Raw genomic sequence first — 25,512 nt, forward strand, 5'->3', positions numbered from 1 at the left:
CGTAAGCCGCATCCTTGGCTGAGAGAGATCTCGGGAGGGAAGACTTGTAAAAATTAACGTAAGCCGCATCCTTGGCCGAGAGAGATCTCGGGAGGGAAGACTTGTAAGAATTAACCTCAGCCGCATCCTTGGCCGAGAGAGATCTCGGGAGGGAAGACTTGTAAAAAATAAAAACAAAAGTTGTGAGAATCTTGGGTACTTGGAATGTATTTTCATTAATGAATTGATGCCTCGTTAAAAACCTTGCCGACCAAAAACCCCTTTTCACAATTTTATAAGAGGAAAAAAGATTGGTTCAAGGAAAAGAGTGCACCATTTTACACAGACTTGAAATGTAAATACAACATGATCTTAGTTCAACTGTAGTATGTCTTCAGATGGTGGAGTTCCAAGTTCTCGGGATGACCTTGCCGAATAGTTCCTCTAACTTGTACGCTCCATTGTGGACAGCGTGCCGTACCCGGAACGGGCCGTCCCAGTTAGCCGAGAGCTTTCCTTCAGAGGAGTTGCGTCTTGCTGACCCGGTTGCTCTCTAGACTAGATCACCTTCATGAAACGTTCTTGGCTTTAAGTTGGAATTAAAGCGTCGGTTCATCCGTTGCTTACATGCTTCGGCAACAACCTGTGTCTTCTCTCGCACTTCGTCTATAACATCGAGCTTGGCTCGGAGTGAATTGTCGTTAGACTCTTCATGGAAGTGCTGCCGCCGGAATGATGGTTCCCCTACCTCGACCGGAATCATCGCATCCGCGCCATATGTTAGGCGAAAAAGCGTCTCCCTGGTGGTTGATTGTGGCGTGCATCGGTACGCCTAAAGGACTTCCAGTAATTCCTCGGCCCATGCTCCTTTTGCCGAACCTAGCCTCTTCTTCAGTTCTGTCAGTATGACCTTGTTGGCCGCTTCGGCCTGCCCGTTTGACTGAGGATGCTCAACTGACATGAACACGTGCCGAATGGCCTTCGTCCGAGACGATGACGTATGGGATGTCGAAACGGGTAACCATGTTGTTCCAGAAAAACTTCTGGACGTTGGCGGTGGAGATGCAGGCGAGCGGTTCGACCTCTATCCACTTCGTGAAGTAATCCACCGCGACGAGGAGAAACTTGACCTGCCCCTTTGCCACAGGGAATGGTCCAAGTACGTCGATATCCCACAAAGCGAACGGCCATGGGGAGCTGATGTTGTGCAATTCGGCAGCCGAGGCGTGGATGAGGTTCACGTGCTTTTGACATTGAACGCATTTTTTGACAAACTCGGAGCAATCTCCCTTCAGAGTCGGCCAATAATAACCGGCTCGCAAGACTTTGGCCAGGTTCGCCCCCCAAAGTGAGAACCACAAATGCCATCGTGGATCTCCAACATCACATAGTCGGCTTGTAGGTCATCAATGCATTTGAGCAACGGGGTGGAGAATCCCCGCCTGTAGATCTCATCGTCTACCATGGAGTACCGAGCCGCTTGCGTTCGTATTTTCTTTGCTTCCATCAGGTCGCCCAACAGTTCACCGTTAATTATGTAGTTTCAAATGAGGGTGATCCATGAGGGTGCTTCATTTATTGCCATGCATTCGGCAGCTACACTTGGGGAGGGAATCTCAAGCTGAATGGTGGTCCGTAATTGCCCCGGCTTTCGGCTGCTGGCGAGCCGAGCTAGCTGGTCGGCTCGTTCGTTGTTACTTCATAGGACGTGCCATACCTGAACTTCACTGAAGCCGTCCTTGAGTCCCTGGAATAAGTGATAATATTGCAACAGGTTCGAGTCCTTGACCTAGAAATTATCGTTGACCTGTTCGGCCACGATCTTCGAATCGGTCCAGCATATGATCTTGTTCACTCCCATTTCGGTTGCTAATCGCATCCCGGCTATCAAGGCTTCGTATTTCGCTTGATTATTCGATGCTCGGAAGCTGAAATGAAGGGATTGCTCAACTGTGATACCTGAAGGACTAGCAAGAATTACTCCGGCTCTGCTACCTTGGGCATTGGAGGACCCATCGACGTGCATGGTCCATGGCTCTTCTTCAAAACGTCCCGGAGGAGTGAGCTTGTTGACAAAATTGGCTAAGTGTTGCGACTTGATGGGGCCTCTCAGCTCGAAAGACACGTCGAACTCCGAGAGCTCGACCGACCATGCCATCATCCGGCCGGTAATCTCTAGTTTCTGGAGGACTTTTGCAATTGGGCAATCAGTTCGGACGACTACCTTGTGACTTTGGAAATACTGCCTGAGTCGGCCGGCGGTATAGATGAGCCTTAAGGCTACTTTTTCTAACAACTGGTAGCGCCGCTCGGCATCCTGTAGCATCCGGCTGATGAAATATATAGGGTGTTGTTGTCTTGGTTCTCTTGCATCAGGACGACACTTATTGAACTGCCCGAGACGACCAAATAAACGATCATGTCGAGGTTGGAAATTGGTTTGGAAAGTATTGGAGGTGTGCTAAGACGCTTCTTGAACTATCGGAACGATTCTTCACACTCCTGAGTCCATCTGAATCGCTCCTTCTTCTTGAGTAAAAGTAGGATAGGCTGGGCTATCTCGGCAAGGCAAGGAAGGAACCGAGAGAGCGAGGTAAGCCGGCCTGCGAGCTTTTGAACTTCTTTCAAGGTACCCGAGCTTTTCATATCCAAGATGGCTTGGCATTTTTCGGGATTTGCCTCAATACCTCGATTAGATAACATGAACCCCAAAAATTTTCCCCCCGAGACCCCAAAGATGCATTTTTCGGGGTTGAGCCTCATCTGATGTTGCCGAAGCGCCTGGAATACCTCGGCCAAGTCACGCACATGCGCGGAGACGTCGCTCGACTTTACGACCATGTCGTTGACATATACTTCCATGCTTTGACCAATTTGGTCATGAAAAATCTTATTCATCAAATGCTGATAAGTGGCTCCGACGTTCTTCAACCCGAACGGCATCACCCGGTAGCAGTAGTTGGTCGTTTCGGTAATGAATGTCATCTTCTCTTCGTCTTGGGTGTGCATACGGATCTGGTTGTACCCCGAGTATGCATCGAGGAAGGACAAGAATTTGTGACCGGATGCTCCCTCAACGAGTCGGTCAATATTCGGTAATGGGTAGGCGTCTTTCAGGCAGGCTTTGTTCAAGTTTGTGTAATCGATAGACATACGCCACTTCCCATTCGGCTTTCGGACCATGACAACATTGGCCATCCATGTTGTATACTGTACTTCTCGGATGAACCGAGCATCTAGCAACTTGGATACTTCCACTTCGATCGCTGCTTTCCTCTCTTCCCCGACCTTCCGACACCGTTGGGAAATCGGCTTTGCCTCCTTACTGATTGAGAGCTTGTGGCAAAGGAAATCTGGGTTGATGCCAGGCATGTCGGAGGGATTCCATGCAAACAAATCACTGTTGTCAAGAACTACTTGTTCGATAGCTGACTTTTCTTGTTCGGAGAGGACGGTCCCCAGGTAAGTGAGCTGGGAGTCCAAGACTCCGACTTGGAGAGGCTGCTTGTCTTAGATGGGTTCAACTCTCTCGTCCTGATCGATCCGGGGGTCAAGGTCTATGGCCGATTGCTGTGACACCGAGTGGATGCGTCTCGGCTCTTTAGGGATTTCTCTGTTCGTCGTTGGTAACCGCAAGCTAGCAAAGTAGCACTCGCGTGCGGTTTTTTGAACGGCATGGACAGTGATTATTCGTCCTGAGTTGGCTAGGAACTTCATAGCTAAGTGTGGAGTGGAGATGATTGCACCGAGCCAATTCAAGGATGGCCTACCGAGCAAAATGTTGTAGGACGTGTTGGCGTGAACCACCACATACTTAACCGACATGTCTCGGTATTCGGCTCCTTCAAACCCAAACCGGGTCGACAGCTTGATATAACCCTTCGTCTTAACTCTCTCGCCCGAGAATCCCACCAAAGGCTCATCGTAGGGAACTAGTTCAGTTTTGGGGATGCCTAACTGTTTGAACGTGTTCCAATAGAGGATGTCGGCAGAACTCCCCTGGTCGACCAAAGTCTTGCGTACTATACAATTGTGATTTCCACGCTAATTACCATCAGATCGTCTTGGTCCGGGTCGATGCCTTTGAAATCGGCCTCAGTGAAGGTTATACTTGGTAAACGGCGATGGACTTTTTCTACTGCGTGTACATGCCGAACAGCACGCAAGTGCCTCTGTTGTGCCGACGAGGAGGAGCCATCGCCAACGAATCCACCAGCTATGGTGTTGATGACTTGCCGAGGTTGTGTAGAAGGTTCCTCCGCTCTTCGATCCCTGGACCGATTGCGTTCGCTGTATGAGCGTGATTCTGTTCTTTGTTTAGGTTGATCATGTCGGCGGGACTGATCGGTGTATCGGGATGAGCTCTGTCGGTTCACAAAACCTTGCAGTTGCCCCTGCTTGATTAAATCCTCGATCTTATCCTTCAGAGCCGAGCATTCCTCTGTTGAATGTCTTCAATTGCGATGGTACCTGCAGGATTTGGTGGTATCGGCCCTGGGAGGGGTCGAGGCTCTTTTCGGGATGGTTAATACCTCTGAGGCAAGCGCTTGCTCTAGTATGGTCGATCTACTAGTATTAAGCGGCGTGTACTGCGAGTACCTCGGCCCGCGAGGGGGCTTCTCGCGGGGGACCAGTTCTTTCGGACGACTCCGAAAACTACTCTCAGCCGGCTTTTTAGATTTAGCCATCACCCCCGCCCTAGCCTGGTTACGGAACTCAGCTAATTCCTCCATTTGCATGTACTTGTCGGCTCGTCGACGCAAATCATCCATGTCAGTGGGTGGTTTCTTACAAATGCTATTGGCAAAGGGCCCTGGCTTCAAGGCAGTGGTGAGATGGTGTAAGGTTATAGCAGGATTCAAGTCCCGAATTTCAAGCGCCGCCTTGTTGAACCGGCTCATAAACGTCCGAAGGGATTCCTTTTTCTCCTGACGGATGCTGATTAATGCCAAAGAAGTCAACTGGTGGGGTCGGCTCGTAGCAAATTGGATAGTGAACTGGGAGGCTAACGTGTTGAACGAGTCGATCAAGTTAGCAGGGAGTTGAGTTAACCAGCTCAGCGCACGTCCTTTTAGCGATGTCGGGAAGATTCGGCAGAGTGCCGCATCATCTGTGGTGTTGAGAGTGACTTGGGTTAGGAACACGTCCACGTGCTCATTTGGATCGGTCGTTCCATCATACTTGTCCAACGGCAGATATTTCCAATGGTCAAGGAGTGAGGACTGCATAATGTTTGGGGTGAACGGGTGTCGATGGGTGCAGCCAGGATGGGATGAACGGGTCGGCCGGGTGACTGCACTAAAGTGCGATTGCCTGGGGCAACAACAGAAGTGTGCGGGATAGAGGTGTGATGGCCGAGTGAGTGAAACGACCCCTGAGTGTGGGTCATCTCAGAGGGTTTCCACGTGGGATCACGGTACTAGTTTTTAAGGGAAGCATTCTCTTCTTGCAACGCAGCCATTTCGCGAGCATCTTTCTCCCGTTGCTGCTTCATGGCCGCCATTTGTTCTTTCATTTGGCGTACCATCTCGGTCAGGTTTGTCTCGTCTACTGTCTCGGCATTGTCCGCCCCAGCCTGGTGCTCATCTTCGGACTGGTGGTCTTCAATGTTAGTTCTCCTTGTCTTTGCCATTCATAGTGCTCAGTTTGTCTTCGAAAAGCTATCGGTTCGGCCCCACGGTGGGCGCCAAAATGTACCTGTCTGAGGGCACACTCGTAATCTTCTATGGTGAAGGGCCGAACAGGAGCTTCAGGTGGATTCTTCAGAGGGGGGAGGTACCTGCAAAAGGCACTCCGATGTTCAAGTCAGGACAAGCACGATTTTCTAGGATAATAATTGAACAGTCACATACCTCGTTACGTGTGATCTATTTATAATACCTGACATGGGCCTAAGCATGGTGGGCCTTCTCTAACATTTACCAAATTAGGTAATACAATGTTAATCAGCTGATTATGTCTTAATCATGTACTTGTCCTTGCTAATCGTGATCATTGTCGTAATCCTTGCTTTATCCTTCGGCTCATTACCGAGCCGACAGGTAAATGCTTGGGTTGCTGGGTGTCTTTGACCGTTGGCCGAGCCGACAGGAATTTGTTCGGTTATCCAAGCTCTATCGGCATTTGGCCGAGCCAATACATAGCGTATGGAGACGCATCGTGGTGCTATTCTTATCGGTCATCAGCCGAGCCGAGGTTGCTAGCGAACTCTTCTCTGCCTTCGGTTGTATGCTGAGCCGATGTTAACGTCGAGGTTCGTGGGGGCGTGGTTGTTTTCAGTCCGCGTGGGTGTCTAACGGAACAACATGTGTTGGTCCACATGACCGATAGGATCCCTCCGGTACATGGGGTGAATATAATAAAGGAGAAAGAGAGAGATGTCGCTATGAGATGGCCATGGTTCGCATAACCTTCTTTTTTGTTCTTTGATTTTGCATCTTTACATAAGAGGCAAGTTTTATCTTCTTTTTGCATTTTTGATCTTGTTCTTCATTCTTGTGTTTTCATTCTATTTGTTCTCTCTCATCTTTGCACAACTCCATCTTTGTTCAATTTCTTGCATAAGAGGTAAATTTCTCTTTTCTTTTTTCCATTAATTCCCTTTTTTCTCATTATATTATTTTTGTAATCTCTTAGATTTTGATACTACTTTGAATTCTATCTTCACTAATTCACTTTAGGTTTCTCATTATGTATTGCATTACAACTTTGTTTTTATATTTGTAGAGGAAGAGCTTTAGAGAGACAAGTTCCATTTTGTGCTATAATTTATATCAAAATGCTCCTCTATATGAATGAGTATATTATATATATATATATATATATATATATATATATATATATATATATTTTGCATACTACACTTCAAAAATTAAGTTTTCTTCTTCTTCTTAGGTTTATTTTAATCGAACAAGTTTGTAAATAAACAAAAAAAGCATAATATTTATTAGTGAACAAGGATAAAGAGAAAGTGAATAAAACAAGTGGAAAAAATTTATTATTATTTTTTTATCAAAACATATTAATCTTCCTCTTTTGCATTAGTTTTAATTATATATTAATATAACATTCAAAAATAACTATTCTTTTATATATATATGAAGAGGGCTATAATAATACTAGTGTAATTTTTACTAAGTATTACATTGCTAAATAAATTTATATTAAATATAAATTTATAAATCCAACAGTTAGATTGAAAGTTTTTTATTCTTAGAGCATATATACAAAATTTTATATTAATCCAAGATGATTTGATACTTCATTCTTATAAAATAAAATTGACGTAATATATTCATTTCAAAATATACTAAAATATGAATACTTTAATAATCTTCAAGTCGTTAAATTTTAACAAAATTTGATATACACATATAAAATGATATAAACTTTCAATTTAACAGTTGAATTTACAAAATTCACATTTAATATAAAGTTATTGAGCGTGTAATACTTAGTAAAAGTTACACCAATGTAATAATTGCGCATAGAATGACCCTATATTGAAGATTTCATCAAGTTATTTCACTACAAGAAATTTCAGAATTACAGACGATCAAAATCCGTAAGTAACCCAAAAAATCTATGGTTAACACTTTGTTTCTGATGGATTATAGACAAACAATAATCCATCAGTAAATTGTTCATATGAAACATTTACCAACGGATTTTCAGTTGTGGGTAACTTTTTGACGACTTTATCGACAGATACATCCGTGAATAATTACATACGGATATATCTGTGGGTAGTTACTTACGGGTAATTACCTAGGGATACACTACAAGAATGTTTCAATTTAGAGTCGGCCAAAAGCCGACTCTAAATCATAAAAGCCGACGCAATATTGTCGGTTATTCGTCGGTTTTTGGCCGACGCTAAATAAGTCGACACAATTTTTTTTGTGTCGGCTAAGCCGTCACTAACAAATTTATTTATTTTAATTTTTTATTGTCGGTTAAGCCGACACTATGTTGACACAAATTTTATTTTATTTTTTCTTTATCTTCTTTTTCTCGCTTATCATTTATTCGTTCGTATTTTTAACATTCCTGGGACTCGATCCGTGAACCTTGAGATCTTAAGTGAACTTGATAACCAAGTGTACTAGAACACATTATGCGTATATAACATTGGAAAAATTATTTTTATCTCTCTCAAAGCACGTATATTATTTAAATATAGCGTCGACTTTTCCGACGCTAAACTTAAAATAAATTTAATTTAAATTTATTTTAAGTTTAGCGTCGGAAAGCCGACGCTATTCTTTAAATATAGCGTCGGCTTTTCCGACACTAACTATATTTAAATTTAAATTAAATTAGTGTCGGAAAAGACGACGCTATATTTAAAGAATAGCGTCGGCTTTTCCGACGCTAAACTTAAAATAAATTTAAATTAAATATTTTAAGTTTAGCGTCGAAAAAGCCGACGCTATATTTAAATAATAGCGTCGGCTTTTCCGACGCTAAACTTAAAATATTTAATTTAAATTTATTTTAAGTTTAGCATCGGAAAAGCCGACGCTAAATCTTAAAAAAGCCGACACTATTTGCTTCAGCGCCGACACTTATTTTCCGCCTCTTATTCAACGTTTTCTTGTAGTGATACATCCGTCGGTAATTATCCATAGATGTATCCGTGGGTAATTTGTAACGCACGATTTATATAATAATAATTATATATTTTCTTATATAATATTTTCGCAATTATACCATTAACAATATTTTTTTTAATGAAGATAAAGATAAAGAAAAAGAATATTTTGTGAATTTATTACATGACATATCGTTTTAAAATATTTACAATAATGTACTATTTTACAGATTATTTCTTTCTTTCACTTCTATTATAATATTTACATTGATAGTGAAAAGAAAATTACAATTGAAATAATATGGTTGGCAAATAAAATTATAACAGATCCATCAAATAGCCTCTATATTCCAATTTCTTCCAAGTAGGACAGCAGTAATAACAACTGCAAAATTATTTGAAATCCCAAGTAGATCCATCTATTTTATAATATATTTAATTTTAAAAACAAAGAAAAGAGGAGTGAGAACAATATTCAATAAATACGATAATTCAAAAGAATATACAAAATTATTTATAATCAATATTAAACATATATATACATATATAAATATATATATATACAGATCATATATTAGATTTTTATGATACAATAAAATTTTAATTATATTTGTAGTGACTAGTCATGATAAATGAGCATCATCATAATACCAACCAACAAAAGGATATTTCACCTTAACCAACAAGAGGATATTTTACCTTCATTCCTTACTCATTTAAATCCCCAAGGTCAAACCTCCAGCTACAAATAATTCAAACTTTATCTTCTATGGCCATAGAATAAAATTTATCTTCATAAATACGTAAAGAAATAACAACAAGACGAGTCCAAGATATCACAATTATATCATAGTTGATTATAAATATATTTATAATAAATATATTTACGTAAAAAGAATATATTAAAAATACCAATGATATAAATAAATATGACAATCATTATAAAATAATTAAAAAATATAAAATATGAACACATTAATAATTATTATAGATAAAAATAATCATAGGTTAAGCAAATAAATGAGGTTAGGGACACCCCACTAAATAAAAATACATAAAAGATAACATAAATAAATAAACATCAATAAATATATTTACGTAAAAAGAATATATTAAGAGTACCAATGATATAAATAAAAAAAATGAAAATCATTATAAAATAATTAAACAATATAAAATATGAACACCTTAATAATTATTATGGATAAAAATAATCATAGGTTAAGCAAATAAATGAGGTTAGGGACACCCCACTAAATAAATACACATAGAAAATAACATAAATAAATAAAGATAGTAGTATATAAAATTTTAAAGAGATAAAGTTCTCCTTCCCCTTACCTTAGAACATCGGCTTATCTGCATAAAAACTTCAAGACCCTTTTTCCTACTCATTTTTCCTCTCTTTCCCTCTTTCTTTCTCTTTCTTTCTTTCTTTCTCTCTCTTTCTCTTTCTCTCTCTAAATTTTCACCTCTGGCTGTTATGATTTTTCACAGCCCCCCTCCCTCCTATTTATAGAAATTCGGAGTGGTCAGAACAGCCCGTTCTGAAACCAGAACGGCCCGTTCCGGACCCATTCCTCCTATATAAAATTTAAAACTGGAACGACCCTTCTAGGGTAAAAATTTTCTCACAAAGACCATAACTGGAACGGCCCGTTTTCAACTAAGATCTTTAGACATTTTTTTAAGCTTGGAACGGCCCGTAACGCTTTGGGAACGACCCGTTCTGGGCTAACAAATATAGTTTTCTTTGAAAATATGGAACGGCCGTTCTAGGCCTTCAAACATAGGCCTCTTTATTAATTTGGAACGGTCCGTTCCAATGGGCCAACAAACACAAGTCTTTTTAGAAATTTGAAACGGCCCGTTCTGAGCCTTTAAAATACCAAAATATTATTTTATTATTTTTATTATAAAATTACTTTAATAATTCCCATAAATATTTAAAATACATAATAATCAATTATTAAAATCTTTAAAATATTCTACATAAAAGACCTCTTTTTATTAATTAATAACTATAGGAAAATAATTTTCATAAATATAAAAATAATAATTAACCATTGTATGAAATTTGGGATGTTACATAATTACTCATGAATATTTCCTTGGGTATTGTTGATAATATTTTAAAAAAATCATTTTGAAATTGTATTAAATAACACCCTTATTTAGTTCAAAACACAAGACTTTTCACAAGTATGACCCCACAAATTAACGAAAGATTTTCATGTCAAACACGTTTAACTGTGAAGTTCTTATGAAATAAGCTACCAAAGAGTATATGCATCTTATTGGTATAAATAGTACAATGTAATTCCTTTAAGACATCCTTAACTATATAATTTCATATTTGTACAATCTTTAGATTTCTCTCATTCCGGTGTATTTCACAAGTTACATTTTTATTATATATAATTAAAATTTATTATAAATTATATATAAATAAATATTATACTTAAATCAATAAATCATATTTAAAATTTGAATAAATATATATTAAATTAAAATTAGTAACTAATCAAAGAATAATTAACTTCTATATATAAAACACAAATATTTTTCTTGTGCCATAACATTTTTAGAGATGTTTCTTGGACTAGAAAAATTTTATATATTTTTTAACTTTTTATCTAATTTAATTTTTATTTATCATTATTATTTATAAATTAATTTTATTATTTTAAAATAAATTATTAATAAAAATAATTACCCACAAATATATCTATTGGTAATTACCCATAGATACATCCGTCGATAATTACTCACGGATACATCTGTCGATAATTATGTGAGTATTGTAATATTGTTGATAACATTTTTAAAATATTATTTCAAAATTGTATTAAATAACAATCTTGTTTAGTGCAATCCCCTTAAATTTGATCTCTCAGCAGCTAATCTTCACTCTAATCTCAATCTTTTTTTTAAATCTATATTCATTTTAAAATTTAAATAAATATATATTAAATTATAATTAGTAACTAATCAAAAAATAATTAACTTTTATATATACAACATAAATGTCTTTCTTGTTCCATAGCGTTTTTAGAAACTTTTATTTGACTAGAAGAATTTTATACATTTTTAACTTCTTATCTAATTTAGTTTTTATTTATCATAATTACTTATAAATTCATTTTATTATTTTTAAACTAAATTATTAATAAAAAAATAATTATCTACAGATACATTCGTATGTAATTATCCATGATTACATCCAAGGGTAATTACCTATAGATACACCCGTGGGTATTGTTGATAATATTTTTAAAAAATTATTTCAAAATTATATTAAATAACAACCTTGTTTATGTAATATCCCAAATTTTATTAAATAAAACAAGTTATTTTGATTTTAAATATTTATTGAGATTATTAGAAGGTTTATCATATTTTTATTTACGTATTTTACTATTTACATATACGTATTTTACTATTCACATATACGTATTTATGTATTTATGAATAGTAAATATATTATTATTTTAATGAATAGTAAATATAATAATATTTTAATAAAAAGTATATATGATTAGAATGCCAATCATTCGAAGGAAATACGTAAGCCCTTACGTAAGTTTTCAAATAATTATATTAATATTAAATTATATTATATAATATTATTATCCTTATCTACATGAATAGTAATTTATGAGTCTTCAAATTGATGAATAGTAGCCTTCAATCAGAATTCAAATCGAATTTTCATGAATAGCGGATTTCAATTAGCAATTCAAATCAATTCGTGAATCTTACTATTCACTGAATAGTGAATTAATAAGTGTTTCAATTATAACGGAATTCAAATCGATTTCAATTTCACTTAATTCGAATATAATATCATGAATAGTAACCAGATGAATAGTACTTTATAATTTCTATAAATAAGAGGCAGGAGGCCGTGAAGATTTAGAAATTTAGAGAGAGAGAGAAAGAGAAAGAAAGAGAGAAAGAGAAAGAAAGAGGGAAGTAGCGAATCTAAAAGAGGAGATTCTGCTCAAGTTGTAGCTCTTATTTATCTAGGTAAGGGGGAGGAGAACCTTATCTTTTTAAAATTTTATATACTATTATGTATAATTAGTTATGCATTTATTTGATTATATTTATTTAGTGGGGTGCCCCTAACCTCACTATATTTATATATTTATTCAGTGAGGTGTTCCTAACCTCATCTAACTACTTAACTTTTAATTACTATGTTATTGTTATAATTATTCAGTGAGGTGTTCTTAACCTCATTTAACTACTTAACTTTTAATTACAATGTTTATTTATGTTATTATTATATTTATTCAGTGAGGTGTTCCTAACCTCATCTAACTATTTAACTTTTAATTATTATGTTTATTTATTTACGTTATTATTTAGTGGGGTGTTTCTAACCTCATATATTTGTTTAACCTTTAATTACTATTACTTATTCTATGATTATTCTTAAATCTATTTTGAGTAATTTTTGTATGATTAATATAATTTGTTAAAATGTCTTTTACTCATTTTAAAGATAATTAATACTCTATGGCCATAGATGATAAAGTTTGAATTATTTGTAGCTGGAGGTTTAACCTTGGGGATTTAAATGAGTAAGAAATGGAGGTGGAATATCTTTTGGTTGGTGTTATAATGATGCTCATTTATCCTGACTAGTCACTACAAGTATAATTCAAATTTTATTGTATCAAGAAAATCTAATATTTAATCTGTATAAATATATATTTATATATATATATATATATGTTAAAATTTTATTTATAAATAATTATGTTTATTCGTTCGAATTATTGTATTTATTGGATATTGTTCTTACTCCTTTCTTTTCTTTGTTTTTTTTTAATTAAATATATTATAAATAGATGGATCAACTTGAGATTCCAGATCATTTTGCTGTTATTGTTACTGCTGTTCTACATGGAAGGAAATTGGAATACGGAGGCTATTTGATGGATCTGTTATAACTTTACTTGTCAATCATATTATTTTAATTGTAATTTTCTTTCCGTTATGAATATATATATTGTATTAAAAGAGTAAGGAAAAAGGAATAATGTGTAAAATAATACGTTATTCTAAATATTTTAGAACGATATGTTATGTATTAAATTCACAAGATATTTTTTTCTTTACTTTTATTTTTATTAAATAAATATATAGATATTGTTAATGATTTAATTGCGAAAATATTATAAAATTTTATAATTTTATATTGTATAATTTGGGTATTAGAATTAGGCGTTACATTAAATGGTATCAGAGCAACGTTCCATGTGTAACTTGGGGAAATGTGCTAACCATGTTTCTATTATAAACTGATCTATAAAATTACAGATGGCAGGAAGAAGGAATACCGAACTAACAGAGGCTGTACAAGCTATTAGGGACATGGCTGCCGCCTTGTTAAGGAATCAACCACCAGGAAGAACAGGAGAGTCACAAGGACTTGTAGAATTCAGAAGCAATAACCCTTCCCAATTTGATGGAGGATACAATCCTGAAAAAGCTGAATTATGGATTAAAGAAATAGAAAAAATATTTCGAGCTATGAACTGTCCTGACAACCAAAAAGTAAATTATGCAGTATTTATGTTAGTAGGAGAAGCAGAATATTGGTGGGATAGTACCAGGAGATTATTAGAAGGAGGGGGAATAATCATTACATGGGAAGTATTTAGAACCAAATTTTTTGAAAAATATTTTCCTAATGATGTTAGGAGGGCTAAAGAAATAGAATTTATGCAGTTAAAACAAGGGAATATGACAGTGGGAGAATATGCTTCTAAGTTTGAGGAATTGGGAAAATACTCTACTTTCTTTTATCACCCTGATGAGAGGATGAAGTGTATTAAATTCGAGGATGGACTTAGATCAGAATTAAGAAAGGCAGTAGGGATATTGGAAATCTCTGATTTTCCCACATTAATACACAAGTGTCGATTTTTGGAAGGTTTTGATCATAATAAGGATAATAGACCAAAATCTTTTGGCCCTCAATTTAGTAAGAAAAGGGATAATGAAAGAAAACCTTATGTTCGACCACAATGGAAACCCCAATCCTCTCAATTTGCAGGAAATTCCAGTAGGTCCATTAATAATCAAGCCAAGTGTTTTAAGTGTGGACAGGGTCATTATACTAAAGATTGTCATCTCAAAGGACCTGTTTGTTTCAAGTGTGGAAAGTCTGGTCATGTATTTTCTGAGTGTGGACAACCAAAGACGCACGTGAATACTTCTGGATCCAAACCAAGACCTTCTACAACTGGAAGAGTTTACACCATGACCGGAACTGAAGCTGCTCAAAACAATGATCTAATACAAGGTAAATGTTTCATTAAAGGCAAAACTTTAAATGTACTGTATGATTCAGGCGCAACTCATTCTTTTATCTCCAATAATTGTGTTCAATATCTCCAATTACCAATTTCTTCTTTAGAGAATAATTTGATTGTTTCAACCCCTACAAACAAATCTGTAATTGCCAATAAGGTTTGTTCAGACTGTCCTATTTTTATTGGCGATAAAAAATTTCTTGTAAATTTGATCTGCTTACCTTTATCACAATTAGATGTGATTTTAGGTATGGACTGGTTATCTTCCAACCACGTTCTTCTTAATTGTGCAGAAAAGTCTATAATATTTTCTGATCCTAAGGACCTATCGATTTCATTATCTAAACCAATAAACAAGTTTCCTTGGGGTAAAGTTCAAGGATATTTAATCTTATCCTCTATGGAAGCTAAAGAGGAAGTCAACTTGAAAGATATAGCTGTCGTTCAAAATTTTCCTGAAGTCTTTCCTAATGATATTCCTGGTTTGCCACCTGACAGAGAGATTGAATTTTCGATTGATTTAATACCTGGAACTGGACCAATTTCAATGGCACCTTATAGGATGTCACCTTCTGAATTAGCTGAGTTGAAGAAACAATTAGAGGAGTTACTTGAAAAACAATTCATACGCCCTAGTGTATCACCTTGGGGGGCTCCTGTTTTGTTAGTCAAAAAGAAAGATGGAAGCTTTAGACTGTGTGTGGACTATCGACAATTAAATAAGTTTACCATAAAGAATAAATACCCTCTTCCTAGGATAGATGATTTGATGGATCAATTAAGAGGAGCCACTGTATTTTCTAAGATAGATCTAAGATCAGGATACCATCAAATCAAAGTGAAAGCAGAAGACATACAGAAAACTGCATTTAGAACAAGGTATGGTCATTATGAATATCAAGTAATGCCTTTTGGAGTAACCAATGCACCTGCAGTGTTCATGGATTATATGAATAGGATTTTTCGTCCGTATTTAGACCATTTTGTGGTGGTCTTTATAGATGATATCCTCATATATTCTCGAACTCATGAAGAGCATGAAGAACACCTTCAAACTGTTCTCCAAATCCTGAAAGACAAACAACTGTATGCCAAACTTTCTAAGTGTGAATTTTGGTTAGAGGAGGTTAAGTTTTTAGGACATGTGATTTCCAAAGATGGAGTGTCTGTGGATCCATCTAAGGTAGAAGCAGTTCTACTATGGGAACCTCCAAAGACGGTAACAGAAATCCGTAGTTTTTTGGGTTTGGCAGGATATTACAGGAGATTCATTGAGGGATTTTCTAAAATAGCTATGCCTTTAACTCAACTCACCAAGAAAGGACAACCCTTTGAGTGGACAGAAAAATGTGAGAATAGTTTTCAAGAGCTTAAGAAAAGATTAACTACTGCACCAGTCTTAGCCTTACCCAATCCTAATGGACAATTTGTCATATTTTGTGATGCCTCAAAAATGGGATTAGGGTGTGTTCTTATGCAAGATAGAAGGGTAGTAGCATATGCTTCTAGACAGTTAAGAGCTCATGAAAGGAATTACCCAACCCATGATCTAGAACTAGCTGCCATTGTTTTTGCACTCAAAATATGGAGACATTATGTGTATGGTGGTAAGTTTGATGTTTTTAGTGATCATAAGAGTTTGAAATATTTGTTTGATCAAAAGGAACTGAATATGAGACAAAGAAGGTGGATGGAATTTTTGAAAGATTATGATTTTGAATTACATTACCATCCAGGGAAAGCCAATGTTGTGGCTGATGCACTGAGTAGAAAATCCTTACATGTCTCCTCATTAATGATTCAAGAGATGAATTTGATAGAAAAATTTAGAGACATGAGTTTATCAACTACGGTAAGTCAAGATAAAATACAATTGCATACGGTTCAAATTACTAGTGACTTACATGAACAAATTGGTGAGGCTCAGGTAGTTGATAAATTCATTCAGAAGAAAAAGAGGTTGATAAGTCAAAAGAATAGTGAAAAGTTCGATTTAGATCAAAGAGGAGTTTTGAGATTTAATAATAGGATATGTGTACCAAATGATTCAGAAATTAAGAAAATAATTTTAGGTGAGGCACATAAGAGCAAGTTGAGCATACACCCTGGGGCAACAAAGATGTATCAAGATCTCAAAAGGATGTTTTGGTGACCCAAAATGAAAAAGGAAATAGCACAATATGTGGCTACATGTTTGATTTGTCAAAAAGCTAAGATAGAACACCAAAAGCCAGCAGGAATGTTACAACCCTTAGATATACCTGAATGGAAATGGGACAGTATAGCAATGGATTTTGTAGTTGGTTTACCACGAACAATTCATAAGTTTGATTCCATATGGGTTATTGTGGATAGACTAACAAAATCTGCTCATTTCTTACCCATCAACATTAGGTATTCTCTAGAAAAATTGACTGAACTGTATATAAGAGAGATTGTAAGGTTGCATGGGGTACCATCTAGCATAATATCTGATAGGGATCCTAGATTCACTTCTAGATTTTGGGGAAGTTTACATCAAGCATTAGGAACTAAGCTTCGTCTTAGCTCTGCATATCATCCTCAAACAGATGGACAATCAGAAAGAACCATACAATCCCTAGAAGATTTATTGAGAGCTTGTGTGCTAGAGAATTCTGGTAGTTGGGACAAATACTTGCCTCTGATTGAATTCACTTATAACAACAGTTTCCATTCTAGCATAGGTATGGCACCCTATGAAGCTTTATATGGAAGAAGGTGTAGAACTCCTTTGTGCTGGTTTGAAACAGGAGAGAATTTAATCTTGGGTCCTGAATTGGTGCAACAAACCACGGAAAAGATCAAAATGATTCAAGAAAAATTGAGAATGACTCAAAGCAGACAAAAAAGTTATGCTGATAAAAGAAGACGACCTCTTGAATTCCAGGAAGGTGATCATGTATTTTTGAAAGTTACACCAACAGCTGGTATTGGTAGGGTAATGAAATCAAAGAAACTCACTCCTCGATTTATTGGTCCTTATCAAATCCTTAGAAAAATAGGTCCTGTTGCTTACCAAATTTCTCTACCACCTTTTCTTTCTAATCTCCATAATGTCTTCCATGTGTCTCAGTTAAGAAAATATATTTCTGACCCTTCTCATATAATAATGCCTGATACAGTACAATTAAAGGATAACCTTACATTTGAAACAATACCTGCACAGATCGCAGACAGGAGGATCAAGCAGTTGAGAGGCAAACAGATTGCACTGGTAAAGGTAATCTGGAATGATGTTACTGGAGATGCTACTTGGGAACTCGAAGAAGAAGTTAAGAAAAATTATCCTTACTTATTTTAAGCAATAAAAATTTCGAGGACGAAATTTCTGTAAGTAGGGAAGAATTGTAATATCCCAAATTTTATTAAATAAAACAAGTTATTTTGATTTTAAATATTTATTGAGATTATTAGAAGGTTTATCATATTTTTATTTACGTATTTTACTATTTACATATACGTATTTTACTATTCACATATACGTATTTATGTATTTATGAATAGTAAATATATTATTATTTTAATGAATAGTAAATATAATAATATTTTAATAAAAAGTATATATGATTAGAATGTCAATCATTCGAAGGAAATACGTAAGCCCTTACGTAAGTTTTCAAATAATTATATTAATATTAAATTATATTATATAATATTATTATCCTTATCTACATGAATAGTAATTTATGAGTCTTCAAATTGATGAATAGTAGCCTTCAATCAGAATTCAAATCGAATTTTCATGAATAGCGGATTTCAATTAGCAATTCAAATCAATTCGTGAATCTTACTATTCACTGAATAGTGAATTAATAAGTGTTTCAATTATAACGGAATTCAAATCGATTTCAATTTCACTTAATTCGAATATAATATCATGAATAGTAACCAGATGAATAGTACTTTATAATTTCTATAAATAAGAGGCAGGAGGCCGTGAAGATTTAGAAATTTAGAGAGAGAGAAAGAGAAAGAAAGAGAGAAAGAGAAAGAAAGAGGGAAGTAGCGAATCTAAAAGAGGAGATTCTGCTCAAGTTGTAGCTCTTATTTATCTAGGTAAGGGGGAGGAGAACCTTATCTTTTTAAAATTTTATATACTATTATGTATAATTAGTTATGCATTTATTTGATTATATTTATTTAGTGGGGTGCCCCTAACCTCACTATATTTATATATTTATTCAGTGAGGTGTTCCTAACCTCATCTAACTACTTAACTTTTAATTACTATGTTATTGTTATAATTATTCAGTGAGGTGTTCTTAACCTCATTTAACTACTTAACTTTTAATTACAATGTTTATTTATGTTATTATTATATTTATTCAGTGAGGTGTTCCTAACCTCATCTAACTATTTAACTTTTAATTATTATGTTTATTTATTTACGTTATTATTTAGTGGGGTGTTTCTAACCTCATATATTTGTTTAACCTTTAATTACTATTACTTATTCTATGATTATTCTTAAATCTATTTTGAGTAATTTTTGTATGATTAATATAATTTGTTAAAATGTCTTTTACTCATTTTAAAGATAATTAATACTCTATGGCCATAGATGATAAAGTTTGAATTATTTGTAGCTGGAGGTTTAACCTTGGGGATTTAAATGAGTAAGAAATGGAGGTGGAATATCTTTTGGTTGGTGTTATAATGATGCTCATTTATCCTGACTAGTCACTACAAGTATAATTCAAATTTTATTGTATCAAGAAAATCTAATATTTAATCTGTATAAATATATATTTATATATATATATATATATGTTAAAATTTTATTTATAAATAATTATGTTTATTCGTTCGAATTATTGTATTTATTGGATATTGTTCTTACTCCTTTCTTTTCTTTGTTTTTTTTTAATTAAATATATTATAAATAGATGGATCAACTTGAGATTCCAGATCATTTTGCTGTTATTGTTACTGCTGTTCTACATGGAAGGAAATTGGAATACGGAGGCTATTTGATGGATCTGTTATAACTTTACTTGTCAATCATATTATTTTAATTGTAATTTTCTTTCCGTTATGAATATATATATTGTATTAAAAGAGTAAGGAAAAAGGAATAATGTGTAAAATAATACGTTATTCTAAATATTTTAGAACGATATGTTATGTATTAAATTCACAAGATATTTTTTTCTTTACTTTTATTTTTATTAAATAAATATATAGATATTGTTAATGATTTAATTGCGAAAATATTATAAAATTTTATAATTTTATATTGTATAATTTGGGTATTAGAATTAGGCGTTACAGTTTAGTGCAACACCCCTCAGATTTGACCTCTCAACAATTTCACTCTACGGCACTTCACACTAATATCAATTTAAAAAAAATATATATTCATATTTAAAATTTAAATAAATATATATTAAATTAAAATTAGTAATTAATCAAAGAATAATTAACTTCTATATATAAAATATTTTTCTTGTGTCATAGCGTTTTTAGAGACTTTTCTTTTACTAGAAAAATTTTATATATTTTTTAACTTCTTATCTAATTTAGTTTTTATTTATCATAATTACTTATGAATTAATTTTATTATTTTTAAAATAAATTATTAATAAAAAATAATTACCCACGGATACATTCGTCGATAATTTCGTGGATATTGTTGATAATATTTTTAAAAAATCATTTCGAAATTGTATTAAATAATAACCTTATTTTATTAAAAATAATATAGTTCAACATTGATAAAATTATTATAAATGTTAAGAAATTACCTTTTAATTTTAGACTATCATGCATCAATGTTATTTCACTAGTTATATATTTCTCAATTTAAATAAAATTAACTATATATAATATTAAAATATATTGATAGTAAATTATTATTTTATACTATTATTTAATTATAAATTATATATCTATATAATATTTGGTATGGAAAATTAATTAGCATGATAAAATTAGTTAAGTATTTAAAAATTTAATTTGTTAATCTTTTATCACTATATTTTTTAAAGTTACTAATGAACTTTTTGCATTTTCGACAAACAACGTTTTAGATATATAATCTGTGAAAAATATCTGTTTGAAACATCATAATTTTTCCACTAAAAAAATTTATAGGTAACATCCATCTAAAATTTTAGATGGAAAAAATTCTATGGATAATATCTATCGAAATTGTTTATGTTTCAAATAAACATATATTCGTTGGAAAAATCCGTCGATAATGTCATTTTTCAGATGAATATTTTTTCATTAAAAAAAGTTCGTAGATTATGAGTGTTTTTTTTATAGTGTTTTTCGCTTTTGTCGAGGTTTGAGTTATTGATTTCGGAAGATCAAAGACAAACTTTGATTAGAACCTTTGCTTATATTAGGAATTTTTTTCTTTGATAAAAATATATTAGGATTTATCTAATTCTATTTTTTACTTATGATTGCAATTTTTCATAGAACAATCTTCTTTATCTCATTACTTTTGTATCTTTTGATTCTTTCTTTGTAGAAATGAGACAACATCCACATGATACTTTTAGGTTTGCTTTTTTATCTATGCTAAAATAATATTTATCTATGAAAAAACATGTCCTACGAACATATATTAACCTTTAGTTATTCATTATAATCTTTTGAACATTATTTAGATCATGTTTATACACAAAAAATAATGAGTCACAAAAATTAAAATAAAATGTTATAGGACTATTATATGTCCAAATTAGAGTTCATGGGTATTTAAGGAGCATTATGGTACCCTTATTAATAGACAACCTACAATAAAAAATATTGACTAATTTTTACAAGAGACTATGTGTGCATATGAAGTGTGCATTCTCCTCCTAATATAATAAAGTTGTTAAAGTGATTAGGAATCTATGAGTTAACTCAGCTCCGCACAGGTTTGAGTCGAGTTGAGTTAAAAAAATTTGGTCCAACCACAAAGGGCCAACCCATGATGAACTAAGTTGGCTCATGAGTTAATCCACTTAATATACTTATTATTATTATTATTATTATTATTATTTTTTAGGTTTCTAAATGTTAAATTAGATGATTATATATTTATACCATTGACTCAATTTTGTACATATATACTAGTTATGAATTATGATAATTATTATCATTTGTCAATATTTTATGTAACAAATTTGATATTATAAGTTGATTAAGTTGGGTGTGGTTGTGATCTATTTTTTCTTTGACATTTTTTTGTCCTATTACTAACATATTTATATTGTAATTCTAAAATACAAGACTATATATAATATGTATTTTTATAAAGTTTAATATATATATATATATATAAATTTTTAATTTAAGTGAGTTAATTCATTTAATTCACTAATTTGTAGTAGACTAGGCTAGGTCGAGTTATTTCTTTTTAAACTCATCAAAAGGGGAGTCAAATTGAGTTAACCCACTTATTGTCCAACCTGCAGGGAATTAGACTGAATTACCCACTTTAATAACTCTATAATATAGTTTATTTCATATGCAAAGTCAAGATTCAAACTCTTATAACTTTGTTAAAAGACACAATATTATTACTTATATCAACCAATGTTGATTTTTACCTTGATATAAGTAATTAAGGCTAACAACTTTTCTTTGTTGCTCATAGAAGATCCAAACTAATATAGAGAGAGAGCTTAATTTGTACAACTTTGCGACATAGTGCATATGTAATGGGTAAGCACGAAAGTATTTTGTTTTAGACTTTTCACATTTTCTTTAGGCCAATAGCTAAACGATGACTCCTAAGGGGACACCAAAACACCAAAATAGGCAAGTACTTTTCATCTACAAAGCTTGTCATGATAAGGAGTAAGCTCACAATCTTTCATCAAATGGAGGCTGATTCTCTCTATGAACACTAAAAAAGATTTAATGAGTTCCTCAAAAAGTAACAACCCCCCCCCCCCCATGTCATACCAAAGTGGATTTTATTAGAATCCCTTTACAGGTTGCTTCCCACAACAAAGGTATATGGTAAATGCCACTTGTGGAAAATCATATAATTTGAAGCCACCATATATAAAAAATGACATGAAGAAACAATGGCAGCACAATTTGACATGCAACAAAGAAGATAAGTTATGGAAGTAGAGACTTTAGATTTTTTTTTTGGTTAAAAAAAAAAAACTTGCTAGCCAACAAATGATAACTCTAAGTCAACGGGGCAATTCTAAAAGTGAATGCAGTAGAGACACATACCACAATATGGGACTTATGGGAGGTCCATACACCAATATCAATTTTCATGTTTCTCTTTGTATGCGGGACAATAGAAAAACAAATAAATTATGTCAATAACAGTCTAAATACAACAATGAAACCCTTACTTCAACTCATTCAATTCAGGATGGAGGAATCATCCAAACAGCTCTCAAAAGCAAATGATAAATGTTGATGACATTCACTCTAATATTCTTTTTATTATTGTTTAAAAATCATGTATTTTTATGAGTCTTATCATTAAATCATGAGAGACTCATTAAATAAAATACAGAACAAAAAATTTGTAAATTTTAACAAATTTCAACTAAAACTAAAGATAATGTGAGTAAGTGAATGTTAGAATAAGTATCTAATACTTCTCATTAAAGTATTATAGAGACAAGATGCTCAAAGGAAACAATAAGAGAGACATCAAGGGGGTTACTTCAATCCAACACCTACTAAGGAGAAGCCCGAATGAGAAGCAAAATTAACAAAGTTGCTTCTTTGAAATAATAATATACTACTTATTCTAGTTATAAGCAATGACAAACTATCAAGATAAAAATAATAATTAATAAGATTAGTTTTAGTTAATTCTACTATAAATTTAAATTTTATTCTAAATATATATTTTTTACTTTAGGTAATTATCATATTTAATAAATTATGTTAATAATAAATAAAGAGTATAAAAGAAATTTAATTAGAATAAAATTAATTTGATTGCTTATTGTAACGACCCGCCATGGCCGTCACACTACGGAACAATACTACACATTACTAGAATATATATATATATACACTAAAATAGTATAATAAAGTAATTACAACCCAATAGTTGCTAATCAAGCAACCAACAACAACCAACTATATACAACAAAATATGCTACTATAAGGTAGCCTACAAAAAAATTCAACTTCAGGCACCTCTTGTGGCCTCTAGTAGCGATCTCTCAGCCTATCCCTGTCCTACTCCCATACATCGTATGATCATCGCAGTCCAAACCGCATGGAAATATGCAATGGTAAGCTAGAGACAATAAAAAATTTGTAATAATTGAATATGCAACACAACAACTATATAATCATCTTCACATCTGACACAGAAGACAAACAACACATATCATATACATCTTAACATCATTTCAACTTGATTCAACATATCAACACTGTATCAACACTTCAACGCAACTACTGTACAAACCATTAGAATAGTTACCATATTCATCATAACAACAACCAACACATGTATTACACATCTTTCAACAACACATGTTTAAAACAACTTACAACACAGGTAATCTAGCAACGCTAGCATCATCATCAACTTGTATACAAATAAGCAACTTACAACATAACAACACTATCATCATCCTCAACAGGGTCAACATACAACACAATCATAGCTTAACAACACAACAACATATATACAACTCATATCAACATCAATTAAACACATCAACAGCTTATGCGTCGTCACACATTTCAACTCGGAGATCTCCTACAACATGGGTGAGCAGTTTAAGTGACTAAGTCCTACCGAACCGACAACAAAGAACCTTTTTGGGCTTGCTAGGTAAACAACAAATTTGGATGCCAATCTACACCACGATAACGATTTCTCAAGCTTTGCCACTTAAACAAGGAAGTATAATACTATGTCAAGATAGAATAGCTGGGTTTAGGCCTACCACGACATTAGCTAGCTCAACTAAACCACCTATGGAATTAGCCTACCAACTATCCTCCAAATACTACAATCCTCCGATACTTGGTTAGGAACTAAGTTTCTAACTTCGTACTTTACTCAAATTGGCCGCTTGTAATCGATATAGCTCGACCTGGCCCCTATACCGTGGTCGCTTTGTACATGTGTGCCTCGACCTTGCCCAACACGGGACCAACTAAGTCCTAGAGGCGAACAACACAACGTCCACTCCAAGGGACAACTTCCCAAGGAGGGCTTTCAACAAATTAGGCTCTTTGAGCACCACAGCTTTCTCAATCCACACAATGGGATGAGCAACTTCAAAAACATCTCCCCTAGTCCTAGTGATCAACAAACTCATCATCACAGCTTAATCAACTTACAACTCAACAACACAACTCAGCTCAACAACTTAAACAACATGATCAACTCAACAGAATAGCTCAGTTCAACAACTTAAACAACATGATCAACTCAACAGCACAACTCAGCTCAACAACTTAAACAGCATGATCAACTCAACATCTTAACGGCTCAACTCATAATCTACAACTCAATCATCATAAAATAATATCTTTCAACACATAGTACAACATACAACTTTATAGCAACATACAACTTTCCTCTAACAACTTAGCAACACAGTCTACTAATAACTTCTATATAAATCTCAACACATCTACACACTT

At 33.7% G+C, this 25,512-nt stretch overlaps 2 protein-coding genes across 2 annotated transcripts; both read right to left on the reverse strand.

Moving 5' to 3' along the window:
* Nucleotides 1–1,768: 1,768 nt before the first annotated feature.
* On the reverse strand, nt 1,769–2,305 carry LOC145951890 (uncharacterized). The gene has a single exon (XM_083064073.1). It carries the CDS (start codon nt 2,303–2,305, stop codon nt 1,769–1,771), a length of 537 nt encoding a protein of 178 aa, XP_082920199.1.
* A 1,184-nt stretch (nt 2,306–3,489) lies between these two features.
* Nucleotides 3,490–5,207, reverse strand: LOC109807225 (uncharacterized). The gene is made up of 3 exons (XM_020369743.2): nt 4,512–5,207; nt 4,032–4,400; nt 3,490–3,936 (listed from the first exon to the last, which is right to left on the reverse strand). Exons 1-3 carry the CDS (start codon nt 5,205–5,207, stop codon nt 3,490–3,492), a joined length of 1,512 nt encoding a protein of 503 aa, XP_020225332.2.
* Nucleotides 5,208–25,512: the final 20,305 nt, after the last annotated feature.

The sequence above is a fragment of the Cajanus cajan genome, chromosome 1 (genome assembly GCF_000230855.2).
Source record: "Cajanus cajan strain Asha chromosome 1, NIPB_CcT2T_4, whole genome shotgun sequence".
In the NCBI taxonomy this organism is placed as follows: domain Eukaryota; kingdom Viridiplantae; phylum Streptophyta; class Magnoliopsida; order Fabales; family Fabaceae; genus Cajanus; species Cajanus cajan.

Bases quoted from the DNA above. Each gene is read 5' to 3' on its own strand.
- LOC145951890 (XM_083064073.1), bottom strand. From the start codon at position 2,305: ATGCTACAGGATGCCGAGCGGCGCTACCAGTTGTTAGAAAAAGTAGCC.
- LOC109807225 (XM_020369743.2), bottom strand. From the start codon at position 5,207: ATGCAGTCCTCACTCCTTGACCATTGGAAATATCTGCCGTTGGACAAG. The intron at 4,401-4,511 runs GTATTAACCATC...TCGGCTCTGAAG, and splicing joins AGCAAGCGCTTGCCTCAGAG to GATAAGATCGAGGATTTAAT. The intron at 3,937-4,031 runs GTAATTAGCGTG...ACGTTCAAACAG, and splicing joins CGGACCAAGACGATCTGATG to TTAGGCATCCCCAAAACTGA.